Below are 17,252 nucleotides of genomic sequence, written 5' to 3' on the forward strand. Positions count from 1 at the left end.
CTTACCCCGAGGGTTTGGCTCTAAACAGAACCACCACCATTAAAGAGTCCGATGGAGCCCAGTCATAAAGGACAGGCTGCTGGAGGGACAGTTTACAGCTGAAGATAATCCTCACTGGGAAGCGACTCCACCAGAGCAGTGGATCTTGATGATAACAATGGCTCATGGATACAAACTTCAGTTCTGCTTTTGGCTCCTAACCTGTTTTTGGCTTAAGGTCTCATTGCAGATGTATCCCAAGAAGTGACTTCTCTCCTGGACAGAGGTGCTATCGAAAGAGTAGACCCTATGGTTCAGAAGAAGGGGTTCTACTCAACATACTTCCTAGTCCAGAAACAGATGGGAGAGATTTGAGTGAGCCAAAGTGTTTCCTAAATTCTACCCATTCCTTATGTTAAGGCTATCAGATGTTATTCATGTCATGCAGCCACAAGTCGGCATCTGTGTGGTGCATATTTTCATGTTCCCCTTCCTTCAGAACAGATACTTTTGTAGGTTTGCCTTCCAAGGACATTCCGGTTCAAAGTCAAGTTAACCACGTGACACCAATGTGTGGCAGTATGAATGAACGGTGGCTCAATGACACAGGTATACTGAGTCATATGGTCACTTTATGACTTTGATAAAGGTCTTGGCATGCATGTGCACGTCTAACTCCATATGATTCCAGATGATTCATAGAACCATAGTTATATATAGAAAAAGCATTTACAACCAAATATTATCCTATCATACTGAGTTGCACTGCTAATTGTGATAAAGATTATGTAACTTTTTATTGCCATGCGAAGGTCAGAACAAGCAAGCCAGATAGTTTGACGTCATAATCCCCATCATCAAACTACTTCTGGAATTGATGTTCCTGTAGAATTCACCTTTGTTTGAATTTAGACTGCAGATGTACACACTGTGAAGTAACTTCTGAATATTAGCAGTTGATTAGCATTGCTTAAAAAGCTCATGTTTGATTAGTCGTGAATCACTGAGTTGTGGCTCAGTGAGAATTTATAATGTGGCTTACTGAGACTTGAGTCACAAAACACACCTTCAAGTAGTATTTTACAAAACCTTGCCAGATGCATGTGGTGGGTAGGTTAAAATAAATGTCCCTACTAAAAAACAAATGCTAAAGTTTTTGAAATATTTGCAAGTCAAAACATGAAAGTGTAGGAAATGGATAGTGCACAGTGAAAATATGAAATATGTTACTGTCAGTGATGGATGGTAGTTTCTGGATACAACAGGCTGGCTTAAGTAGCTTATACTTTTACTTTTGTTATTTTTCAGTACCTAGCCTGTTTTTACTACAAACCACTCACTGAAACCACTAAGAGAATTAAAAATATGGAGTATTATTGTGGGAATAAATAAATGTATAAAAAATAATTACAGAAATTCATTCATCTTCCATGACTGCTTTACTAAACCACTTTACTTTTTCTTTTTTTTTAGCCTGGCCACCTATTCCAGGCCTCTGGTTCGTCACCTCTTGGTTTGTTAACATCTGTTGTGAGATGTATAGATTTGTATAATCTTGTATATGTTTTAATAAAAGTTGATTTATAAGAAAATGTTCTGTAAAAATTTTGGAAATCTAAAAAATATGTACTGACTCAGTAATGCAGAATTCATAAAATAAATATCTATACATAATTTGTACTAAAAAAAAAAAAAAACAGGTTGCCTAAGACTTTTGCACACTAGTGTATGTATTGATTTTTTTTTTTTTATTATTAACCAATGATATACCAAATGTAAATACAATACAACATAACATCAAGAAATATAACAAAGAACATAGATAACAGCCAGGGGAAAGAAAACCCAATTATAACCTAAATAAAGTGATACAAAAAAAAAACAGTAATAAAACAGATAACAGAAAATCAAGTAAGCAAATGAATGAATAAATAAATAAATAAACCAATAAATTAATAAATACAAAGTAATAATTTTACAGGGGAATCCGTATGTATTGATTATTTTGTATATTGGCAGATCTGGTCCTACGGGTTTCTCTGGGCTGCGCAAACGCTGCGCATGTTTGACGCTCGCGATAATGACCACGCAAACGCGAAAACAGTTCAGACGTCATTTGACAGCTCGCGCAGAATCAGGAAGTAAAAGCGCCGTTGTGTTTTTGTGTCCGCTGTTTTCTGTTCTCCATAAAGCACATTCCTGCGGGCCGAAATGGCGACGTTTATTTCTGTCCCGTTAAAGAAGTCTTCAGAAGTTGACTTGGTGAAACCGCTGTCGAAATTCATCACGAATGCTTATCCTGCGGGTGAGGAGCAGACGGAGTATCTGCGCGCGGTGGATGAGTTGAATAAACTGCGCAAAAGTGCGCTGGGGAGGCCGCTGGACAAACACGAGAGCTCGCTGGAGATCCTCTTACGGTGAGTGCCGCTAATGCTAGCGAGCTAACTGCTCATCTGAGCTACACATCTCTCCGTGTAGACTCGCTGACATGGTGCTGAAAAGCCCCAGAAGGTAACTGATCTCTTTTGTACATCCCTTCATTACTGCTAGCTAAAGTAATATGATACAGATAAACGGACGCTCTTTAGCTTATTAGCTTGCTATCGAGTTTGTTAGCTTTGTCCGCTAGTCAATGGAAACTTCTATCTACATTTATATATAAATTACATCTGTACTATAATTAACGATTAGTTGTGTCTCGGTATCAGTGACGTGTTTATGTTTTGCTAGTTGCGCTAGCCGCTTAGTGAGCTAGCTAAACTAGCTAGGAAGCTAATTAACTAGCGAGCTAGCACAACCTATCGCTCAGGTCTGTCTGCACTACGGAAATGCTTAGAAGTCGGCTAAGAGTTTGTGCCAAAACTTTCTTTTTTTAAGGAAATAAATAATCTAACTCGTAAATAGAAGGTTTTAAACAGCGTGTCAAGTTTTATGTTAGAAAAAAAATGACTTTTTATTTATGTGTGTGTTAAAACGCCACACCTAAACCCTGAGCGCCGGAGCTCTCCGCTCAGGTCATTAGCATGAGGAGGAGTGTGTGTGTGTGTGTGTGTGTGTGTGTGTTAAAAATCACACAACTTATACCCGCTTTCCGTATTTTAACGTTTGGTAACGCATGCGTAAAACGCAATTTGATCTTTTTTATTTCATATATATATATATATATATATATATATATATATATTTATATATATTTGATTAATTGGCAGCTCTTTAACAGCTGACTGACTGTGACGTCAACTTCTCCTCGTCCTGACTCTTAAAATAACATCCTGACTATTTATTTTGTAAATTTCCTGAACTAAAGCTTATTTTCGAAGCCAGTAGACGCGTACTGGCAAAGCAACTAGATAATATTCTGTTTGTAATAATTTATTTAGACTTTATTTAGGGAATTATTCATCCGGAGCTTACGGCACTATAAAGGTGGGATTTTAAGGCGTTTATCTCTGACAGTAAGGCTGCACAATATATCGAAATATCGCAAATGTAAATATCGCGATATGCATATCGCAGGGGCTCGCGATAACTGAATGATTTTAATACTTCAAAAAGTTATGAAAAGTCAAAGTTTTGGGGCAACACAGATAGCAGAGAATGCTTTCTTTTCCTCAAAAGAACATGAAACATGTATGTTGGTTGTCATTTTCAATTAAAATATATATATATATATATATATATATATATATATATATATATATATATATATATATATATATATATATATATCAGGCAGATAAACACACTGCATATTAATCCTCAACTGTGTCTTTTGGAGCTTTTAAAGCTGAAGCTGAAACTTGTCATTAGGTTGTCTAAGTTTCACACATGAAAGCTGGAGACAGTGAAAACAGCTGTATTATTATTATTATTATTATTATTATTATTATGACTAAAATGTTGAAGTCTAAAAGAGCGCAGGGGAATGATCTACACAGCTCCTATAATAAAGTCAGAGAACGTCCTGCTTTTCCATGACTCATTTTCGAGCCAGAGTGCATGATGTCATGTTAAGCCATTGGTCTTGAATAGACACGAAGCAGATAAATTGGTCTGATATGAAACCTTAGCTGATTAGAAAGCCTACGTTGGTTTAGGCGTAGACTGAGCTTTATGACTATTGTTTCCACTCGGCTGTGTGACGTGCATGCGTTCAGCACCCTTGTTTAAAGAGGAACTAGGTGTAATGATTTAAGCCAAACTTGTAGTATGTTAGTAAAAACTTAAATGTTTCAGAATTTGAATATTGCTTCATGGCGAGAAAAGAGGAAATGAGATCCTAATTTGTTAAACAAAAAACACAGGTGCCGTTGAACAAGTTGTTGTCTTTTTCTGTTTGGTGCTTTTGATTTTAGATTTGAATACGATAGAAATCTAGGGATGAAAAGGAAAATATTTAAACTTCAGATGAATAAGAGTGTCTGACACAGGTATGATAAACAGCGTAACATTACTCCGGAGATATGTGCAGTGATGTGACTGCCCATGTTGTTATGAAAACACTGACAGGGAATACTAACGCTGCAATGACTCATCACAAATGTGTGTGTAGTTCATGATTCCCAACTTGTCTGACGACGTTCCTGTTCTTCCCTGCATGCGTTGAAATTTATGCAGTTGAATCCTCCACAAACCATCACATTTCCAGCTCTTTTCTCTCATGTGGCGAGTGAATGAGCCGTGTGTTGCTGCCCCTGTTCTGGACTATGATGAATAATGGGTGTATTAGCGCCATATACACCCAAAAAAAGGGTGTATTATGTTTATATTAGGAGGAGTTTCTTGGAAACACCGTCAGTGGAAACCCCAATCTAGGAGTTATGTAGCGATTTATCAGTAACAGCAGCCTAAAATAACTTCAGATAGGAATTTTCCTATCTTGTCAACAAGCCTGGCAACATGCCACACAAATGAATCAGTGTACATCACAGTTTCTTTTGCTAATGTGTTATTAACTTTACGTCAAAAGGTTTCGAATGATACACAGTCACATGAGCCTGAGTGTCAGCCTCTTGTGTCGCTGATTGTATAAGCTCAAGTTACATTTAGAGAGTCATGTGTCATGGGTTTCCTCATTGTGTCACAGAATAAAAATGCACTCTGATACTGCATTTCATTGGCTCTGTACTCGTACTCTGCACAATGACAGTAAAGTTGAATCTGATCTCATCTAATATGCTACAGTGGTGTAGTAGTTTTACCTAGACACATTGTTTATTAAGTAAATGGGAAAAGAAGGAAAAAGATCATAAATTAGTATAATCATATGCCATCAGGAGCAAGACAAGGTCAAGCAGATAACGTTTTAGATTTAATGTACTGTAATGTATGTATGAACATTAGAGTACAATGAAGACATGGGTGTAGATTTTTGCATCAGATTTGTTCCTCTGTTTCCTCTTTGTCGCAGATAATGAAATATCCTTTTTTTTGACATGAATAATATCAAAGCTCTGAGCAATGGATGATAATTATACTGATCCAATAAGTTTTTTTAATTAATAACCACAGAATCTGTGTGATTGGTGTTGCTGTGAGAATACCCGGTTGTTGTTGTTGGTTTTTTTTTTTTTTCCTTTCTCTCTCTAGGCTAAATATGAGTTTAAGTTGAGAAAATAATCCTATCAGCAACCTGACCTTGCATTAAAAGAAGAAAACCGCAACAAATAACAAATCCAATGTGATGCCAGTCCAGCGTTTTTGACCAATATTAGCCAGATACAACAGTCAGAGTCAGATTCTAGCATCCAGAGTTGCAGTTTGTTGTCTGGATTAAAATCAGCTACAGTTCTATTTTATAAACCACACTGGAATTGGGAATAAATGAGACCAAGCAGATGTACATTACTGATAGCTATAATCATTCACCCTTTCTAACATTAAGTGTTTGGATTTATTTCATGTTTTTTTTTATCTTATCTTTTTCCCTCCTCTCTACAGGTACTATGATCAGCTGTGTTCAGTCGAGCCTAAATTTCCTTTCCCAGAGGTAACTTTGATACATACATCTCTACCTGACTGCATGCATGTTAAAATGAATTGCACACACATACACTTACACTGCATGTATACTGAGTGTAATTTGTGTTTCAGCTGTGTCTTACATTCACATGGAAAGATGCTTTTGATAAAGGATCTCTATTTGGTGGCTCAGTTAAACTTGGTAAGTCTCACTCTCATGCAGCCTCAAATACAAATTTATATATTAACCACCGTGACATATAATTGCTGTCGTTTATTACAGAACAAGTGCGACCAGTGCAATTTTGACCAGTTTTGTATGTGTTTTTCAGCTTTGGCGAGTGTGGGCTATGAAAAAACATGTGTGTTGTTTAACATTGGGGCACTCTCCAGTCAGATCGCCTCAGAGCAGAACCTGGACAATGACGAGGGACTGAAGACAGCTGCCAAGTTCTACCAGGTGAGAGTTTCAGTTTACACCCTAAGCCAGCAGGTCAGCCATTATCCATTTCTTGAATGTCTAAAGTGAAAATTGAACAAAAGTCTTTTGTATCTGTAACACTGTCACCCCTGTTTTTAGCTGGCAAGTGGTGCATTTGCACACATAAAGGACACAGTGCTGTCTGCTCTTAATCGGGAGCCTACTATGGATATTTCTCCAGAGACAGTGGGAACACTCAGTCAGATCATGCTCAGCCAAGCACAAGAGGTCTTCGTCATCAAAGCCACTGCTGGTGTGTAACTGGGACGTAGCTTCTCAGTATGGGAAATACATTTCTAGGCTTTAAGCTTGTGCCATTATGGTTATAATATTATTTGACATATAATCAAACACTCATTTAGAGCTCTTCTTGTACTCATGTAATAATATTTAGTGATCTAGTTCACTGGGGTCAGGCTCAAAGTGTGTACTTAAGAAAATAAAATTTATTTTGCCCATATTGCTATACTCATAACCAGAACATAGAAAAGCAACAATAGCGAAAATTATTGTTTGACTGAAAATCCCATAATAAGAAGTTACACATTATTTTATGAATTGTGTGACAGCACTGACACCTATCATTTATTCTATGTACTTTTTTTCTATAGTAGGCAGTGTAGCTACTTACAAAGATAAGTAGATTTCAATAGAGATAAAAGATAAGCATATTCTTCCTAGTGGACAAAAACCTTGTGTTTCTTTTGTAAAGACGCTGTGGCTGTTATTATAGAATACAATTTATGTCATTATTAAGACAAAAAACAGGTGAATATGGTAAGATGACTCACAAACAGAAATTGAAAGATTTAGGAATCCAGTTTTATTGTTTCTAATAAAATGGTAAAGACATCCAGGAGTTTTTTAGAAAGTATATTTTACAAATGGTGCACACTATGTGAACAAATCTGTCCAGAGACGAATCAAGTATTTGCAAATGTTAGCTTTTCCAGAAATACTGTTGCAGACATTTGGAGTATGGAGTATTTGTTAAATGCAAAAAATTGTATTAATCAGTGTAATAAATGTTGACATCCACTTTTCCAATGTCCTACATTGTGCTTTAAGAGCTATTTCATTTAACTTGCGCTAACCTGTAGAATACATGCACTTCTAATTAGCTAAAAAAAAATGAATTAACTTTATACTGATCTGTAGGTTCAGTACTTGGCTTCTGTCATTTATTTGGCTTCTTTGATTTTCTTTACAGACAAGATGAAAGATGGCATCATTGCTAAGTTGGCCAATCAGACTGCAGATTTCTATGGTGATGCTTTCAAGCAGTGCCAGTATAAAGAGAACCTGCCCAAGGTATGCCCAAAAGCAGAGTTATCTGCTATTGAAGATATATCCACTAGGGGTTATGAGCACAATGTATGTCATTAAGACTGACACAGTGCATGCAGCCACAGTGGATGCATGTCTCTAAAGGCCATTAGTTCTCTTAGACACACACACAAACCATTTAAGAATTTCAGTTTCTGCCTTTGTCTTTCCTCCCACTGATCTGTGAGTGTGAACGCTGCATGAGCGTTGTGTGAAGGTTTGGTTGATGTTTGCTGAAGGTTGCGTGCTGATTTGCTGTTCTGTTCTCTCTTTCTGCGCCCTGTGCTGTGTGTTTGTGCTCGTTTGTGGATGCTCGTGGTGTTTGTTCGTGGTTGCTGTGGTGTTTGTGGTTGCCTCTCCCTGGTCAGTATTTTTATTTCCAGGAAGTGCTTCCGGTCTTGGCTGCCAAGCACTGCATGATGCAAGCCACCGCAGAGCTCCATCAATCAGCACTGGCCAAACAGAAGAAACGTTTTGGAGAGGAGATTGCACGTCTTCAGGTGTGTGCTGTGGGGGAAATAGAAGTTATTAAGCATTGACTGCTCCATGGACTACCTTATCAAAATATAGCATCTGTCTTGATTTTTGAATTTGGCTTAATTTGTTTATTTGTAATGCTTTTTTATTGTGCAGCATGCCGCAGAGCTGGTTAAGACTGTAGCCTCACGCTACGATGAGTATGTGAACGTTAAGGATCTCTCTGATAAGATCAGCCGTGCTCTCACAGCTGCTAAGAAAGACAATGACTTCATCTACCACGATCGTGTACCTGAGGTCAAAGACCTCGAGCATATTGGCAAGGCAACGCTCGTCAAGGCAACTGCCATTCAAGTACCACTCAGCCAGAAGTTCGCAGGTGAGTAAATGACTGACCAGTTATGTTCCTAACCCTACATCACATTGGCATTAAGAAACAAGCTGACTATATAAGCTTGCAGCATTGGCAAGTAACATTTAAATTGTGATATTTTTTCCCAGTGTAATCTAGATAGTCTATGATGCAGTAAAGCAGCAAATCCAAGCTATAGTCAGTAACTTCATGAAGCCAGTCCTTTTGCTTTGGTTGTCCAGTGGTTGTTCAGTTCCCATTCAGAAGGGCAAAAAGAATGCAGTTTCATATTTAACTGGCTTTTATAACTTGGTAAGATTATGTGTATGTGTGATGACATATAAATTATACAGTGCGCTGTATACAGTTTGGGTACCACCATTATTCATCAGAACAGCAAGCCAGTGCACGGCTCCAAGTGGTAATGGTAGCAGTTACCACACTGCTACAAGAAATACACTAAAAGTAGCATAACTGACTTGTCTTTTGCTAAGATTACCATGATCACTTTATTATTTCTATTAATTATTTAAGCTTTTTTACTGTTGTAAAGGCTACACTGTGTTTACATTCCTTATTTCTTTAGATTTATTATTCACAGAAATTTGCTGGAGGTAATTAAAATGGTTCATGTCTGATTTTATTTTTTTCAGATCTTTTTGAGAAGATGGTGCCTATGTTAGTGCAGCAGTCTTTGAGCATAGCCAATTCCAGAAGGGCCGATATGGTCAACAGGCTTGTGGGCAGTCTGAGGGAGGCGACCAACCTCTGTAATGGGTGAGTTTGTAAGACTTGGTTTGGGATTATTTTGTTTTCAGACTTCTGTAATTGGCTGTGGACAACAAGCAGCTGAACAACAAGGTCACTTTCTCACTGAATTGAGCTATGTAAATAGAATGTATTTACATAAAAATATTTTTCTTTTCTAAGAGAATTAAAGAGAAGGTGGTTTTCACAGGACTGTCATATCTGTGAGTTTGGTCATGATTTTGTGCAACAGCAGTACTTTATCCACAATCTGTCTACTATAGCGTGTTATGATTCAGCTAACCATGGTATATCGGTTAACCAGTTAAGCATAAATATATTGAATATTAACACTGATATGAAAATGGTAGTGATTATGGATTTTTTTTTTTGTGGGTTCCACTGAAATTGGTTATTTGTGTTGTAAACTGTTTGATTATTGTTTGATTGAGTTAGCTATCTTTGATTTGTCAGGGTGTTGGCTTCTCTAAACCTGCCAGCAGCGCTAGAGGATCTCTCCGGAGATTCAGTCCCACAGTCCATCCTGGAGAAGAGTCGTGCTGTGATCCAACAGGGAGGCCTGAACAGCATTGAGCAGCTAATCAAAGATCTACCAGAACTGCTACAGAGAAACCGAGAAATACTGGATGAGGTTGGTTGTTCTCGCTCTCTCCTTCTTTTCCTCCTTTTACATTTTCATATCATTGTATGAGTTGTGTCTGTGAGACATCAACAATTATCAGTTCGTGGTCATTTATTATTTTTCCCCTTTTGGTCTTGTAGTCTCTTAAGATTTTGGATGATGAGGAGACAACTGACAATGAGCTCAGAGCCAAATTCAGCCAGCGGTGGAACAGAACTCCATCTGGAGACCTATACAAACCCCTCAGAGCAGGTACACACACAAACAGGCGGATGCGAAGTTAACTTGGTCCAGCTTACTGTACAAATGCACATCCGAATATCTACTGATTATCTAATTTTTGTTAATAATAATAATTGCTAATAATTGTTTTTGTGCGTGCTTGTGATTGTAGAGGGTGGAAATTTCCGAAACATTTTGGATAAGGCTGTGCAAGCTGACCAGGTGGTAAAGGAGCGCTATAACACTCACTGTGAGATGATCGCTCTGCTCTGCAAACCAGAGAGCGAGTTGTGCGCTGCCATTCCTTCAGCCAACCCGGCCAAGACTCTTCAGGGCAGTGAGGTACAAGACGCACTGTCGGCAGATGCGAACAAAATATTACTTTACAATCAGCGTTAGTTGTGGCTTGTTGATGATATTTATACACACGAACCCATTCTCTACTGTTTAGGTGGTAAACGTATTGAAGGCTCAGTTGGTCCAGCTTGATGAGATCAAACGGGATCGCGAGGTTCTGGAAGGAGAGATAAAGGCAGTGACCTTTGACATGATGACAAAGTTCCTCACTGCCTTGGCTCAAGATGGAGCCATTAACGAGGAGGCCCTTTCCACTGCAGAACTGGACTCTCGCTACGGCACATACACACAGCGTGTTCAGCAGAACCTCCGCTCCCAGGAGGACATTCTGGCCCAAGTACAGGTATGCATTTTAGTAGGAATCTGGGCCCAACAAGCTTGCAGCACATAACCTGTGCATGCCATTATAGTACATGTGTCTGTGTACTTTGTAAATTTTGTTGTTTTGTTTTTTTTTTCCCTACCCCTTTGTTTACTAGCAATGCACTAGATGATTGTAACCGAGTTATAAGGGTTGCTTTAGTTTGCTAATGTCTACTTGTCTACCTCAGACATCTCATCAGGAGTTTGCAGCACTCAAGCAGTCTAACACTGAGGCCAACCACAGGGAGGAGGTGTTGAAGAAACTGGCCTCAGCTCATGATAGCTACATTGAGATTAGCTCCAATCTCAAAGAGGGCACTAAGGTAACACACAAACATGCAATGTTTCTGACATGACACAGTAAATATGCACATTGCACTGTAATATTATGAGCAGGATTTCTCATATGCCTTTTTAAATAGAGTTAGCTCAGTTTAGAGTTAATGAACAGATATCCAGTTACCCGCTAGGAGAGGGGGAAATTGTCATTAATATGGAGTAATCAAATATCATTTCATATCATATAATCATTTATCCTCCTGCCGATAGTGGCAGACACGTTTGTCTTTGACAGATAGAAATATTAAATACATGACAAAAGCTTTACTGAATGTCGCCTTTACTGATTATCAACTTCAAATTTCAGTAGCAGTAGCACTACTGTAGCTGAAATTCAAACATCTCAAAAGTGTAAAGAGTTTAGGAGTGATGATCTAATTGGATTAAAGAACATATTTGCGGTCATATAGAGCACAATGAATACCTGTTTAGTGATTACAGTGTTTGGGGACTGGCATCTAACTGGATATTTGAATACTGAGTTGCATCCCTAACCTTTGCATTTATTTTAAGTGATAACTGAAATATCTTGCTACACTATTTTCAAGTCCCAGTTTTGAACCTGTTAACACTTCTTCTTTTCTTCTGTTTCTGTTTTCTCCATTCCAAACAGTTCTACAATGATTTAACTGAAATCCTGCTGAAGTTCCAGAATAAGTGCAGTGACATTGTTTTTGCTCGCAAGACTGAGAGGGATGAGCTGCTCAAGTGAGTACCCTTGTGTGTTTGCGCGTGAGATCATTTTTACCAGGGGTGTGTGATGTTGTGGATATGCTTTAAAAATGTAATTCTGTCCATTGCACTTTAAAAAAATAAAATAAACAAATAAGTGCATAAGTAAATAAATAGTAGAGATTTTAAGCAAAATATTGTTGTAAAAAAAATGTACATTTAGCTACTTTCCTGTATGGAAAATTCATAGGCTGCCAAACCTATTTATACTACACTAAATTAATGCCCACAGTTAAGGCTAATAAAAGGGGAAGGCACAGATTTTCTCTTGCATAAAAGGATTTTTGCGTGTGATTAAGTGTTAAATTTCTCATGCATTGATGTTTTATTGACAGGGAGTTGCAGCAGAGTATTGCTCGCGAGCCAAGCGCGCCTTCTTTTAACGTCCCAGCTTACCAGAGCAATAACCCGGCCCCCGCTGCAGGAGGCCCCACCCCTGCTCCCCGGACCGTGTTTGTGAGTTTCCAGTCAGAACTGTTAGCCAATCAGATGATCAATCAAATCATTTTCTGTGGTTATGTGTGACTGTTTCTGATGTGTTTAACAGCCGGTGCAGCCTCAGGCTAAACCCCAGCCTCCAGCAAGACCACCGCCACCCAACTTCAGTTCACAGACCGCCAGTAGCAGCACCACCAGCTCAGTGCCTGACAGCCAAGCCCCACCTTCTGTCAGTTCCAATCCCCCACCTGTGGCACCACCCACTGCACCATCACAGGCTCAAGGACCACCCTACCCCACTTATCAGGGCTATCCAGGGTATATATTCTCTCTCTCTCTCTCTCTCTCTCTCTCTCACACACTCTCTCTCCCCTATTTCTCTTTGTTCATTTGTTCATAACTAACATAACTCTTAAGAACCCCATAACTATTTAAAACCCCTGATTTATAAATGGTTATCTCCTCTTGTAAGGCTGATTCTGATTATAAATTTGGTGTTTGAGGCAATATTTATTTACATGGTGCACATTTTTCAGTTTAATCATAGACTTTCTCAGTAAGTCTACAGTAAAAGCAAACTGGTTCAGGGAAGGTTGCATATGAATGATGATGTGGTACCTAGAAGGCTGCCAGGAATTGTGACTTAACTAGGCTTAAGAGTGCAAGTATATTTAACTTAAAAGCTAATTAGCTACTTAATTTCATTACTACAAAACACTGATATGCATAGGATGCATTAAAAATAGAGAATGAGGGAATACTCAAAATCCCAGGAAGGGGACAACTTTCTGTAGACATCTTAATAATGTCTTTGATGTAGCGTATCATGTTTGTGCCCTTAACAAAATGAGCAGCAAGTCTTTGGCTAACATCTCGACAGTTTGCTCAGACATGCCGGTAGAGTTATATGATACGTTTGTGCTGAACTCTACTGTTTTTTTTGTTTTTTTTGTTTTGTTTTTTCTCAGCTTTTGCTCAGTGGTTTTGCCTCATTGCATGTTCATAATTGCTAATTAATCTGACTAGTAATGATAGCTTCCAACTATGACCAGTTTTGGTCTTGGTTGATTCACTTTGCCTGCTAATAGTTGCATTAAAAAGGTCATTACACCACCAAAAATGTCATCTGGAGCTGTTCATACATGTATGAAATATTTAGTGTGAAAATAATTTTTTAAACGTTTTGTTTTGAGAAGGTCAGTAGGGAGCTGTTGAAAAGTAGAAATATTCTTGTAGCAACAATATCAAATGGCCTTCTGAATCTACTGTTCAAAATGTTCAGGGTTGATTTTAATGATTCCTCGACTTGGATAATGTGTGATGATGTACACGAAACGTACAATGGCTCTGTCTTCATTTGTGTTTTTCTTCCTCAGGTTTTATCAAATGCCGATGGCGTATAACCCTTATGGATATGGGTATGGCATGCACTACATGCCGTATCAGGCTCAGGGGCAGGCTGGTTACCCTGGAGGTGCTCCTGTCCAGCAGCCGTACCCGTATCCTCAACAACCACCCCAGCAACAGCCCTATTACCCCCAGCAGTAGACGACATTTACGCTGAGCCCACACCGCCAGCTACAGCCATGCTGCCCCTGATATACTAGCACTCCTTCCTCTTACACTTAATCTCTAACACTTCCCACTCCTCTTCCCTGTCTTTAACACCTGACTTCTTGTGGGCAGAGATTAGAACACTAGAAGGACCAATGGGATTTGCCCTGAAAACCCACGCCCACTCTTCTTTAAGGTTCAGAGAGATGCTGTGCTCTGTTTGCGAGCTTTCTGATTCTCCCACTCACACCCAAAGTCAAGCTGCTGGCTGCCTGCCTGCTGCTGTGTATACCTTATTTTTGTAACAAATATTGAATAGAAATACTCTAACACATGTTATGTAGATGTTTTCGTACCCAGACGATGAAGATAATCATTAGGGGAAGAAATAATATCACTGTAACCATACCTCTCTCTGTTCATCCTACAATCAGCACTTTGGGAATGGAACAGTTTAACTAAACAGTGAATAACACCTGATATGTACCTTTCATTTGAAGAAACCTTTTGTTTTTCTCTTGTTCTTATGTAATTAAAGCCTGTCTGATGTTAAAATCCAGTTTACTTTCTCTCTCTCTCTCTCTCTCTCTCTCTCTCTCGCTCTCTCTGCAAATTTAATTCTGGTAAAGCAATGTTTGTCCCTGTTCTTTTTCTGCACTACTATATTAAAGTTGTGTGTATTGCATTACAGCAATGCTGGAATAAGCCTACTTTTCAGGGAGTGGGTTTAAAATACATGTGCATATCATTTTTTTGTTCTTCTAGTGCATTAAATTACGGAAGCATGATGAGATAAGGTTGCTGTAGCCAAGCTTTTTTTTTGTCATAGTCATGTTGAGTGAGAGCAACCAGACTGTATTGAGTATGGTACGTTATACAGCAAAGATCTTTTGAAAGTCTATGGCTGGCGATTAGTTCTGAATTAAATATGGAAGTCCCATTTAAAGATGGGGCCACTAAAACATGTCAATAAAATATCTGCTCAAGGGAAAAGGTCCAGTCTGGCCCCATCCCAAATGACAACCTAAGCGCTGTGATGCTTATTTAAGTTGTAGCTAAGGTGCATGAGGTGCATGAGTCCTCAAGGGCACAAGTATGTAAAAGCAGACATTTGGAACAAGTGTCAAGACTTCACCACATTCCACAGTGTGCCTGCCATCACTCATTTGCTTGTATGAATATGTTGCGATGATCTATGACACGCTGAACATTCATCTTTCAGTGTGAAATGACTAGTCACTTTGTTATTCCCTTTACCCAAATAGAATCTTCACAATATCACACCATTGAATTCACATGACACACCATGGTAAAATTCCTAATTCCCAGGATGTATAGGTAGGTTAAAGAGGAAGTTAGGTAATTTGTTTTACTCAGATGAATCAGTTATTTTACTGTTTATGTTACACCTACTGTATATACTACATTGTAACCCCAATTCTGCCTAATGATAAATTGCTGGATGTAAGCTTTGGAAAGTCCTCCTGTTCCACCAACTGAGCCAACCATTACTAAAACTCTTTGCCTCAGGAGATCATTTAAATGTAAAATTACAAATGTAAAATGTAAAAGAGAATGTAAATTGATTTCTAAAATAAAGAAACTAGCAGGTGCACTGCAAGAGAATGGTCCTCACTCACTTTCAGTAACCACTTTCTCCTGATCAGGGTCTTGGAGGATCTGAAGCCTGTCCTGGTAACATGGCATGAAGTCGGAATACACCCTAGATGGCACACCTGTCCATCATAGGGCACTGTGCACACACACGCACACATTCATACCTAGGGGCAATTTATGTTAGCCCTGATTTTTTTTTTTTTTTTTTTTTTTTTGGGAGATGGGAAGAAACCCATGCAAACACAGAGAACCTGCACAGAAACTCCACAGTCAGACTCCCTAGCTCAGGATTAGACCCAGGACCCTGGAGCTGTGAGGCAGCATTTGGCCACTGCGCCATCCTGTTCCAAATCACTGTTTTTGTAATATGATTTGTCATTGTCTGTCCTCTGCATTATTTAGACTCTGTTCTATATTTGTTGAGTGCTCCAATGACACTGTACAGTTGATGAAACCTAAAATTCAGTAGTAGTGCTCAGCAATGTCTCTGCATGTCTGTTTTGTTATCTTCATGGTAATTAATACCAGGGCACCAGTTACTTCCTGGTCACAAGGCTACTGCCAGAACTCTCTACCGGTTACCAGAAGTGGAATAAAAGCGCAGGTGTTTAAATGAACTGTCTTTCTGCACCTCGCCCTGTGCTTACTGTAACTACTGGAGCGGGAAATCTCTGTGGATCTGCTGAGAGATTTACTGAGGGATGCAATGTGTGTATGCATGCGTGTATGTTTAAGCGTGGGAGGGTGAGAGAGAGGCAGGTGCTACATTGTTGTGGAAGTGCCAGTTTTGTATGTATCTTTATCCAATGTGACCTCTTAACCTTTTAGAAACTATGATATCTCTTAGATGACTCACCAATACACAATACAGGAAAGTGTCACCAGAGAAGCCCCAACTCTCCAGCTGTGTGTGTGTGTGTGTGTGTGCGTGTGGTTAAATAACAAAAATCCTTTCTTGGCTCAAGGTCTCAAATGAGGCATGTAGTCTAAAAGTCTGACAGACAAGCCAGGGTGTGTGTGTGTGTGTGTGTGTGTGCGTGCACACTTTGGGCAAGTGCTAGTCTGGACATTTCATTCCCAGGAGGATGCAGGCTCAGGGGTCATTTACTGTAAATGCAGCCAACAGTCTTTTAAATATTTTGGCCATGTGTCAGCAGTCCTACATTTTATAAAGCATGATTTTATAAGTAACTAAAAGTAAAGGTCTTTTAAAAGTATTTCTCAACCTTATAATCATAAATTTAGACACTGTATTGACATTGAGTGGATCTCAATAGTTTCTTCATTCCAGGCTTCTGTTTATATATTTCCTGGCCTGGAAATATATAAAAGCCCCCCAGACCTGCAGTTTTATTTGATTTAGTATTGAATGGATATTTGCTTTAACCCTAAGTTGAGAGGGTCTGTCCATGTGGGTCTGTCCATTCTTCACACATGCATTTCCTATTAGTTTATAGTTTCACTGTAGTTGCTAAGTAATAAGGAAACTTAAAGGAATATTAGGGGTTTAGTTATTTTTTGTCACTCCTGCTTACATGAAGGAACTATTACCTTGAAGGACATGCTTGCTGTGCTGTGCGTTGCTATCTGAGAGCAATTCTAGTGATGAGAAGAGATTGTGATCTCGTGTCACACCTGTGCTTGTCCGTTCTCCAGGAAGATAT

At 38.9% G+C, this 17,252-nt stretch overlaps 1 protein-coding gene across 2 annotated transcripts; it reads left to right on the forward strand.

The window, feature by feature from the left end:
- Positions 1-2,077: 2,077 nt before the first annotated feature.
- Positions 2,078-14,706, forward strand: pdcd6ip (programmed cell death 6 interacting protein). 2 transcript variants are annotated; one of them, XM_026929705.3, is made up of 18 exons: positions 2,078-2,396; positions 5,920-5,968; positions 6,073-6,142; positions 6,273-6,400; positions 6,521-6,674; positions 7,632-7,732; positions 8,116-8,247; positions 8,381-8,603; positions 9,230-9,353; positions 9,798-9,975; positions 10,107-10,218; positions 10,361-10,530; positions 10,640-10,888; positions 11,097-11,231; positions 11,861-11,955; positions 12,315-12,435; positions 12,527-12,735; positions 13,794-14,706. In XM_026929705.3, exons 1-18 carry the CDS (start codon positions 2,191-2,193, stop codon positions 13,963-13,965), a joined length of 2,628 nt encoding a protein of 875 aa, XP_026785506.3. In that variant the 5' UTR covers positions 2,078-2,190; the 3' UTR covers positions 13,966-14,706. The 2 variants fall into 2 exon arrangements, with proteins under 2 accessions (XP_026785506.3, XP_026785507.3); XM_026929706.3 differs by having other exon boundaries at positions 8,131-8,247.
- The last annotated feature ends 2,546 nt before the right edge of the window (positions 14,707-17,252 follow it).

This window comes from Pangasianodon hypophthalmus, chromosome 23 (genome assembly GCF_027358585.1).
Source record: "Pangasianodon hypophthalmus isolate fPanHyp1 chromosome 23, fPanHyp1.pri, whole genome shotgun sequence".
Lineage (NCBI taxonomy): Eukaryota > Metazoa > Chordata > Actinopteri > Siluriformes > Pangasiidae > Pangasianodon > Pangasianodon hypophthalmus.